This window comes from Priapulus caudatus, unplaced genomic scaffold (assembly GCF_000485595.1).
Source record: "Priapulus caudatus unplaced genomic scaffold, Priapulus_caudatus-5.0.1 Scaffold865, whole genome shotgun sequence".
In the NCBI taxonomy this organism is placed as follows: Eukaryota; Metazoa; Priapulida; class Priapulimorpha; order Priapulimorphida; family Priapulidae; genus Priapulus; species Priapulus caudatus.
In genome coordinates, this window is record NW_014577926.1 from 64,255 (window position 1) to 74,297 (window position 10,043).

Below are 10,043 nucleotides of genomic sequence, written 5' to 3' on the forward strand. Positions count from 1 at the left end.
TAAGGAGGGACAACGAATAGAAAACTCGACAGGAGACAACCACAGGTTATTGAAACCACAGTTAGGGGGTCCAGGGTCCTTTTTTACCGTACCACTAATTAATGCGTAAAATCGCCACCACACCATAGACGGTATTTGGGGTTCTTGTATATATAAGATAGCCGAGTCGGTGTACAGTTAGTGTTGGGTTCGGGACAGCAGGTTGACTGTTTGTAGTTGTGTGTGGTCTGCAGTGCATGCGTGGTACGGTAAAAATACACGAGCCGGGTGTCCTGGCCGAATGGGAATTCTTGACGATCAATTCCCGCGCTGTCAAACTTTTATTGTGGTGGAATTTAATCGGGGCGGAGGTAATTTAAACGGGGCGCAACGATTGAAACAGGGGGGAGTTTTCCCAAACGGGGCGCGCGCGCCCCGTTTGCGCAACGTAGGGAGAACCCTGTACATGACTAACCCAGTAAACACCAGAGTTCATAATATATGCTTCGTGCTATCTGAATTGTGTGCTGTAATAATCCCTGCAAACTTATTGCACAATACCATATGAACACCCAAAAGTTACAGTTCAAATAAGCCCTACTATCTCTCATATCTTCTAAGAAAATTGATAGTCATGCACATGTAAAAAGCATGCCAAAGTACTTCCTTATGCTTTATTGTGATAGCTAATCTAATCAAATATTGACATAATTTGTTTGTACAATTATTGAACTCAGTACATGTCTAAGAGAGAAAGTAGCCGTGCAGCTATCAGACTTCAGAACATCTATTTACTCATTGTCATTGAATCTCCGGATTCAACATCAATCTGCAAATGAACCGCTAAAGTTAGCACTTATGGTTTAACCGAAACAAGCCTATGACAGTTCCTACTCCAACACAAGCTTCTTTACAGCAACATTCATAAACATCAGCTCATCATTTCTCTTCTGTTCCCCTGGTAGCTTTTGGCCTTTGCCTCTGCCATACATTTCCATGAGCAAGTTCAATTCATGGACCTTTACAGCTTATCTGCCTTGTCTATCAGCATAGCTGATTCCAACTTAATTGCTGCCCCATATCCTTACATTGCTGTAGCTCTGATAGGAACAACTGCTGCTTCTTTCCTGCTTTAGCGTGATTTTCTTCTGAAATCTTTGGATTCTCACAAATTCGCAGTATACCTCTGTCTCTGGCTTAGTTACTGCACTACAGCATCAATTTTTTACTGGTTCTATAAACTTGAGCGTTCGTGAGCTTGACTCCATTATGCACGGCAATATATGCCTGCAGGCTATCTTCTACTATGTTATCCAGGTGAGGACACAGAAATTCCACCTTGAACATCAGACTGCCCATGAGATAAAATCACAACCAGTTTCGCTGCCTTCCACATCTCAGAGACTGTACTGTTCCTTCACCACAAAAAGCCTATATATCGAAGATTTTCTATTACAACATCAGGAATTCTTTCATGTGCAAGATGTAATTCGTACTATCTTCTTTCCTTCCTGACAGATACCTTGTGATTGTAACAGGTTTTTCAATGACATGTAAGATTTCAGGTGCATAGAAACGATACTAACCCTCTGCTGGGTTCATGATGGCATCGTGGAAAATAGTTGCTGTTGCACCAGCTAAACCTAAAAGAAATATGAGAAATTTACTCAAACAGTTAAACAAAGAAGCAATGTTATTCAAGCACAAACATGGGAGGAACCAGCTCATTTACCGTGTACAACATAATAGTTAGCTCGATTCCTCTCATATACTTTAAACCGGATTAGTGACACGTACAGTACACAATTTCCACGTATTACATGCAACCAATGCACTATAGAGCATCTATGCAAGCATGAGTCAGCTTTATGATTTTACAACATATATTGAGCTTGAGGGTAAAAGTTTCATATAAATGTGTACAGGCACAGTGCTGACATAGCATTTCACTGATTTTAATTACCAACGAAGGCGCAGCTTCAAAAATAAATGTGAAGACATATCAGTAGTTCCATATAATTTTGTTCATTATTTTTTCAAGGGCAGGAAATGCCATGAATCGATGTGAAATCAACCCTTTCATTGCATTCCTAATTAAATCTCATGATACAGCCAGACAACTACAAAAAATGTACTTTTTTTTTATTATACACAATTTCACTTAACAGCAACTTGTGTTATTACCATTCCTCAGCGAATTGTTCCCCGACGATCCGTGAGCAAGACGTTTCTTGATTTTCTCGTAACATGCAAAGTAGAGTGCATGAGCTGGGCCGGCACCGGCAGCGACAGCATTGATGCCCCGCACAGGTCGCCACAGACCTTCATATCGGATTATCTTGTAGAAGGCATCAAATATATTTCGATATGTCGCTTCAGGGTTTGGTTTCAGACTTTGCATTCGGGTCTGAAAAAACAATTTCGCGGTCAATTATTGGTGACGAAACGTTCAAAGGCAATTACAATCTTCCATTTGTCCCGTCTTTATGAAGTCACATTTGTGACACACTTCTCCTTTTCTAGTGCTTTAGTCTAAAACCATGTCATGTGTGTGAGACTGTGCTTTAATAAAGATCTCGATGTGCTCATTTGTAGGCCAGATATGAGATATTGATTCACTCCAGTTTTAGCTCTAGTACTATAGCCCGCGTACAGTTGCCGCTGGCTACTGTACTGCCAGTGGCAACTGTACGCGGGCAGAGCTACTCAAGTTTTAGATACAATATAATGTAACCCAAACCCAGGAGGATAGGGTTACAAAGCGTCCGTATGGTTTTGTGCGGAGGAACGGCTGAGTGAATCACTCAGGGCGGTTTGCTGGTGCGTTTTCAGAAACTAGAACTTCCAAACTGGGTTTATTCTTAACACGAACCTTTCTCCACTATCCGGGAACTTACTATGTATCGCAATACTCTGTATTAAACTAATATAACCTGTTACAAAAATTCGAAGTGACGAGCGGCGAATATACTGAGCGCCATTTCTGTTGACCTGTGACGTACTTCGGTTTGAAGAGTGGATTCACCGACCAATCGGAGGGCGCTGCGTTTGCCGATCGCTATGCGCATTGGGAATTTGTACGTCACAGGTCAACAGAAATGGCGCTCGAAATATCCGCCGCTCATCACTTTGAAATTTGTAACAGGTTATATTAGTTTAATACAGAGTATTGCGATACATAGCAAGTTCCCGGATAGCGGAGAAAGGTTCGTGTTTAGAATAAACCCAGTTTGGAAGTTCTAGTCTCTGAAAACGCACCAGCAAACCGCCCTGAGTGATTCACTGAAGCCGCAGCTAGGCGTTCCTCCGCACAAAACCATAGTCCATACGGACGCTTTGTAACCCTATCCTCCTGGGTTTGGGTTACATTATTGTATATCTACCCCATGTTTATGCTCATCGAGTTGAAATTAGGTCAGGCCGGAGGGTCATATTCAATGTTATATACAGAATTTAATTTAATCTGACATCCTAAATAAATACACTTCTTGACTCTTCAAAGTTATAGGCGCTCAAACTAATGATCAATGAATTTGTGACCACCTCACACACCTTCACGCTGTCCACAGGATACATAACGCAGTGCTCGCCAATTCCTGCCATAGCTCCAGCCATGAGATACGTGGAGACCTTGTCAGTTGGTAGGCTCTCATATTCATCGACATCGTCAGAATCGGCCCACATATCAGTGTTGGTCGATCGATGATGAACTCAACGATCGCCCACTCTAATGAATGCACCTAAAGTGCGACTTTTGATGAGTTTGAAGAAATCAAATTTGATAGAAACGACAAAACGAGAACGACACGAGCCTCTCCCACGTGATTACGCGAATAAATTGGATATAGACTGTCCCCACGTCTCATTGCATGTGATTATGTTATGGATGTATTTTTCATGGGAATCGTCTCGATCGGCGTTATTGGCGACGCCTGGTGGTAACGCAAAATGGAAATAATCAGTGTTGTCGTTTTCTTATAACTTGTTATTGTAGAAATCTCTTAAGGCAAGTTAAGCTATCAAAATGCCTACAGAGTCATCAAGCGAGCTCCCTCCAGGTGATCCCAAGCTAGTGGCAAATATTGTAGGGTTCCTAAAGCGTGAGGGTACATTTGACAAATTTAGAAAGGATTTCCTTGCTGACATCGATACAAAGGTAACTAACTAGGCCTAGTCAATTTAGATTAAACTAAGACTAAGAGTATCATTAATGGTTAGCATACTAGGTTTTGTAAAATGCAATAATGATTACTGTATATATTATATTAAAGTGGTACAACATATTATCATGTATCACAAAATTAAGTGCCGGAATAATGCACAGACCCACACAGTAACAAAATATGACCTTAATAATAATATAATTTTAAATTTATTAATATTATAAACAAGCAATTAAGCATCTAATTTTGTAACACGTAATTTTATTTCTAGCCTGCCTTTCAAAATCTACAACAGAAAGTGGTGGCATATGTGTCAAACTTTCTGAAAGAGCAGAAATGGCGTCCAGACTTGAACAAGAATCAGCTGCGGAACAACCTACGTCAGCAGATAAACGAGTAATTGTGTTATGAGCGATCAGGACAAATCGCTCTCTTTCTGAAAATAGATAATTAGATTGGATGCATGTTGAAAATGTTTTTGAAATAATGGTAGAATGATTTTTGAACTGATCGGGCATTTAACACCGCCAAGTAAAATATTGGTCACACATACGCACGCGCGTACGCACGCACGCACGCACACACACACAGATTACTCAATGTAGATAGATTTTTTAATATTGTATCATATAGTCATATGGAAAAATAATCACATTCTCTTCCCTATAATTTAACACCATGGTTATGCCATTCCATTTGTTTTGTATAGGTCACATATGCTGAGCAGTGGGATGGACAGAATTGTAGATCAAGTGATCAACCCCAACATTTCACAGGTTGTGCGACCAGAAATAGCCAAATCAGTCTATGACTTTCTAGGGGTAGAACCACCCAAACCCCGGGAACAAAAAGGTAATATTCATTGAATATATATACTGTACACATAATGCAACAATAAAATAACACTAAACAATAATAATAATAAAAATAATTATTGCCATATGAATTGGTAAAATCATGGTTAATTTTAGTAAAAAAAAACTCCAAAATGTTACCATTGCAAACTACGATTGTCTTACAGTCACATCCTCTCACAATGTGGGAATGGGGATGGTTGGACCACAGGGATACTTGCCCTACAACTTTGCGATGTACCCTGGTGCAACTGGAGCCATGTTTCCAGGAGCAAAGGTATGTTTTAAGAATTTCGGCAGATGTTTTAATATTTTATATCTATCATTAGGCCCCATATAACAATTGCATTCGAATTTATTCTTATTTTTGTGAAATTTTTAATGTTTTATCATATATTTTCAAGTTGAAAAAAGCTCAACCTCACAAATAGTATACCTCATAGTATGTAAATATAAAACTAGTTCATGTTATAAGACAAAGTACTTGGGCCTTTGAGGTGAATTAGTTGAAACGTTGGGACAACGTAACAAAGAAACCCCCATCATGCTTTCAGGCACTGACAGATGCACTGCTAGGTATGGAGTGCCCGGCCCCGTTGCCTTCCGAGCCTCCCCCTCCAGGTGACTTACCCGCCCCACCTCCAGAACCGCCTCCTGATCATGAACCCCCGCCCCTCCCTCCAGAGGACGAGATAGCGCCGCCCCCAATCGAGCCACTTTCGCCCGTACGCTCGTCCGAAATCATCGTCGAGGATCAGTCCGGGTTCGGACCACGTGACCCGACGCTCGACATGACTGAGGCAGAACCGATGGACCTCGTCGATTCCAACTCGAGTCAGTCGTCGGGACAGGCGTCGCCGGCTATCGGCTTCAACAACGTCGGCGACGACCTGTGGGACATCCCGCTGCCCACCGGCGCCCCCACGCCGGAGAAGCTGCCGCCCGACAACAGAGCATTCAGCGTCACGGAGAGCACTCTTCAGCTGACTGAAGGTGTGTGCGTGCGTGCGTGCGTGCGTGCGTGCATGTGTGCGTGCGTGTGGTATGTGCGTGCATGTGTGTGTGCGTGCGTGCGTGCGTGCGTGCGTGCGTGCGTGCGTGCGTGCATGTGGCATGTGTACAGGCACTGACAGATGCACTGCTAGGTATGGAGTGCCCGGCCCCGTTGCTTCCTGCTCGATAGTTGAGTGAGATGCACACAGTTCTGTATGTCGCAATGTGAATTTTGAACTGATAGTGAAGTGTGCTTACAAATGTGTGATATCACAATATAGCAAGAACTTTTAAAGTAGCAATGGTGAGATTTACATGTAGTGACTGTATCATATGCAGTAGAACAAACATGTTTGCTTTTAATTACAATCAAACCTCTCTACAAGGGTCAATCAAGACGAACAGGAGAAGTGTCCCTTATAGACAGAATTTTATTTCATCAGGTGTCAGCTAACACAGGTTTGAATGTACATGTAGCTTTTGGATTGTAGGAATGTTAGGGTTAGGGTTAGGGTTAAATAAATTATGTGTAAATAATGTCTGAGCATCTTTTCCGTACGTTAACGTTGAATTGTTTTCAGCTGTTGGCACGGAGACGGAAGACGATGGCAGCAATCAGTCGGACGACGTGACAGTTAGCTCCGTACACACTAGTGACCTCTCCGACTTTGACGAGGAGATCAGCCTGTCTTCTGACGATGTTGAATTCCTGATGCAAACAAGCCAGGAAGAGGGTAATGCTGGGAACATTTATTTATATACTAAATGCAGTAGGTGTAATCGTTTGGAGAAACATGAAATGCCTTAAATAAGTTCCTTCGGTTGGTAGATAATAGATCTATCTTGGTTAATTTTTACTCGACCGTGTTGATTCAAAACGTACTGCTGACGTTTCGCCTCCTATCAGGAAACTAAAATTAACCAAGATAGATCTATGAACCGCCTTGAGGAGATTCATGCTTAATCTTGTTTTAGGCTCACAAATGAAATTTGCACTAATATATACATATATTGTATGCCACCCAAACAGAGTATGCTACGTAAAATTATGTGATATATTTATCGCAAAATTTTGTTTCCAGAGGTGAACGAGGAAGAGCCAGAAAAGAGTGATGGGGGACAGAGAGAGCAGGAAGCGGAAAGCCAGGAGCCGAACAACGAACAGCTGATGAAAGAACGCCAGAAACCGAAAGACGACTCAACGGACGAGACCGTGTCGGAACCTTGCCGAGACACTCCCACTACACCAGTAAAGGTATACACAGCATATATCCGCAACAGTACATATATAAAGGTCACACAAGGAAAGTGCAGTAAGTGTTTTATATCTGCACGTGTCCATTCTATAATGGTGATTTCATTGTGTAACTGCTGCTCCAAAAAAAGGTGCACTTCATAGACATGTGTTTGTTTTGTGGAGGTGGTTTCTACAACTGTATCTTATGGTAATTACAGGTCAGACAAGGTTATCTGAACGAACAAGATGGCACAGGCAGTATGGAGGCAGTGAAAGGTAATAACTTATATTAAAAGCTAATTTAAACTCCTGTTTAGAATCGTTAATTGAATAAGGCAGAGAGCTATGAAGAATAGATCTTATGTAGTATCACCCCCTCGATATGTCTGTAGTTGTTCTCTGGCCGTAGTGCATTTAGAGTATATTATATCATTATAGTCTCGACTTTCCGTTTTTTTAAATCAATTCAGATAGCATAAATATAAATCCGATTTAGGATTAGACGTAGGATTACAGTTTGCACAACGTAGGTTACCTGCCATTGTCGCGTTTATGATTACGATTTGTGATTCATTTTTAATTATATTTATTATTTATCAATTTTATCATTTATTTACGATTTCTTCAGTTCCGAAAACTCCGAAGAAGGAGCTGCTGAAGGAGCAGAAGCTGGCGGAGAAGAAGACAGCCGTGAGGCGAGCGCGTTGTCGCAATCGCAGGGCCATCACTGAGAGATTCCTCGTCGACTTGATCAGCCCGCTGGAAGCAGCCAAGCGCAAGGCAGGCACCGCCCCAGCCGATAGCAGGTACATACTGTACATACATGATAGCTGCAGGGTATACATAGAAGGCACGTACTTGCTTAGCTTGACAGTGAAGACGTTTGTCTTGTTAATGATGTTTCGTAATGTTGAAAGGAATGAAATACAGACCAACACAGCTCATGAGGATTAGATTTTCACCGTTTCCATGTTAGTTGGGCCTAGTGCAAGGCAGATGGAGAGAGCTCAAGCCTAAAAATGGTGGGGAATGAAAAATAATGCCTGTTTATGATGTGTGTGGCACGGGCGTTCTGTTGTTTAGCGTGGAGGGAAGCTCAATACGGCACGTCGGCTTCTTAACCCTCACCACCCGAGAACTAAAGACGCGCATCAACCACTACTTGCTAAATCCACCAGATGGCGCCCCAATCATTCACAAGCTTATGAAAAAGAAGGTGCGCCCTGCCGCCCGATCCCCGGATTCATGTGGGCCAGTAGGGGGCGCCGCAGTTGTTGGAAAGGTAAGTCTGTCTATCTATAATGGCATGAGGTGAAGTACAAATTTCACACTCTCAGTCACTGCACTCAGGTGTGCATGCGTGTGTGCACGTGTGTGTGTTTGTTGTAGTGTGTATGATTATGTGCGCGCGTGTGTGTGCGCGCGTGTCTACGTGTGCATGCGTGTGTGTGCGTGCATGTGTGCTTGTTGTAGTGTGTATGATTGTGTGTGAATGTGAGTGGGCATGCATGCGTGCGCGCGTATCTGTGTGTGCATGAGTGTGCCATGCAATGCGTGCGCGGCGGCGTATCTGTGGTGAGTGCCAGGTGGTGTGCAGCATGCGTCGCGCGCGTGGTGCATCGTGCGCGCCGTATCTCGGCTCGTGATGTGTGCTTGTGTATGTGCATATGTGTGTGATGTGAGTTAGCTGCCTCTGCGCGTTGTATCGTGTGCGGCGCCGCGTGTTGCATGCGTGCGCGCCGTATCTGTGTCGCGCCGCGGTGTGTGGTGTGCATGTGTGAAAACGAGAAAAAGCCATCAAGTAAGCTTGTCTCTTCTATCTTCTTTCAGGATCTTCGTTCGATGTCGTTAGCTGCGCAGCGTAAAGCAGCGGTGGTTGCTGAGCATGGGCCGCAGACAGCTGTGGGTGAGGAGGTGTACAGGAGTGACGGCGCCACACCGACACAGGATGAGTTCGTGGATGTGGGTAAGAAATTTAATTACATGCCGAGCGAAGTATAGAAGGAGATAGGTGGGTGAGGTAGGAATGTAGTCGGTTCTGAAATTTTCTAATTTTATTGATTCGTTGTTTGAATTTCATGCTAGATATAGAATTACGTAGTGAACGTGCCGAAGGAAGTATAGACGCACATAGGTTTGGTAGAAACGTAGTCGGTTCTAAAATTGTGTAGTTTTATCGATTGGTTGTTTGGGTCAAACGTTATGCCAGTCTCCAGTAAATGCAAAAGAACCTATGAAGTCATGAAATGATGTAATACTCTGAAAATGACCATTCTCACTGTAACTGTAGGAATTTGCAATATGATAAAATAACTATAATAGCACGATTCAATTATCGATGCTCTCGCATCCTTCTTCCTATAATAATAAATAATAATAGTATAAATAATAATATATATAAATATTAAATATAATAATAATAGTATGATTATATATCGATGCTCTCGCATCCTTCTTCCTATAATAATAAATAATAATAATATAAATAATAATATGTTCATAGCAGGAATGTTGCATTAAAGATATTGTCAATGAAATCTTGTAAAACGAACCAGACGAGTGTGACACCACAGACTGTTTGTTATCTGGGTGTCTATATAATATGCTATATAATTGCCAAACCCTACCTAATTTGCATAATTTTTTTTTAAATATCAAAACCCCCAGCCCTTATTCATTCACATACCAAAAATGAGCAAAATCCGTTGAACCTGAACTGACTAATGGCAATTCCCATTTTTGGCAAAAAATTGCCATAGCTCGAAAGTACGTCGACTGGCGTGCTGCAAAATAGGACGTTTAATATGGGAGCATAGC

The 10,043-nt window shown here is 42.2% G+C and overlaps 2 protein-coding genes across 2 annotated transcripts in view; one reads left to right on the top strand and one right to left on the bottom strand.

The window, feature by feature from the left end:
- The window catches only part of LOC106814060 (mitoferrin-1-like), a 5,351-nt gene extending 1,546 nt beyond the window's left edge, over positions 1–3,805 (bottom strand). Inside the window, exons 1-3 of the mRNA XM_014818329.1 lie at positions 3,532–3,805; positions 2,164–2,386; positions 1,566–1,622 (exon numbers count right to left, since the gene is read on the bottom strand). Of these exons, the coding sequence (XP_014673815.1) occupies positions 1,566–1,622; positions 2,164–2,386; positions 3,532–3,663 (412 nt within the window). The 5' untranslated portion in view covers positions 3,664–3,805. The remainder of the gene's footprint in view (positions 1–1,565; positions 1,623–2,163; positions 2,387–3,531) is intronic.
- Positions 3,806–3,906: 101 nt separating this feature from the next.
- Positions 3,907–10,043, top strand: part of LOC106814056 (biorientation of chromosomes in cell division protein 1-like 1) — a 13,001-nt gene continuing 6,864 nt past the window's right edge. Inside the window, exons 1-11 of the mRNA XM_014818325.1 lie at positions 3,907–4,135; positions 4,414–4,538; positions 4,852–4,994; positions 5,164–5,273; positions 5,551–5,989; positions 6,571–6,723; positions 7,072–7,244; positions 7,445–7,502; positions 7,855–8,032; positions 8,310–8,508; positions 9,057–9,192. Of these exons, the coding sequence (XP_014673811.1) occupies positions 4,004–4,135; positions 4,414–4,538; positions 4,852–4,994; positions 5,164–5,273; positions 5,551–5,989; positions 6,571–6,723; positions 7,072–7,244; positions 7,445–7,502; positions 7,855–8,032; positions 8,310–8,508; positions 9,057–9,192 (1,846 nt within the window). The 5' untranslated portion in view covers positions 3,907–4,003. The remainder of the gene's footprint in view (positions 4,136–4,413; positions 4,539–4,851; positions 4,995–5,163; positions 5,274–5,550; positions 5,990–6,570; positions 6,724–7,071; positions 7,245–7,444; positions 7,503–7,854; positions 8,033–8,309; positions 8,509–9,056; positions 9,193–10,043) is intronic.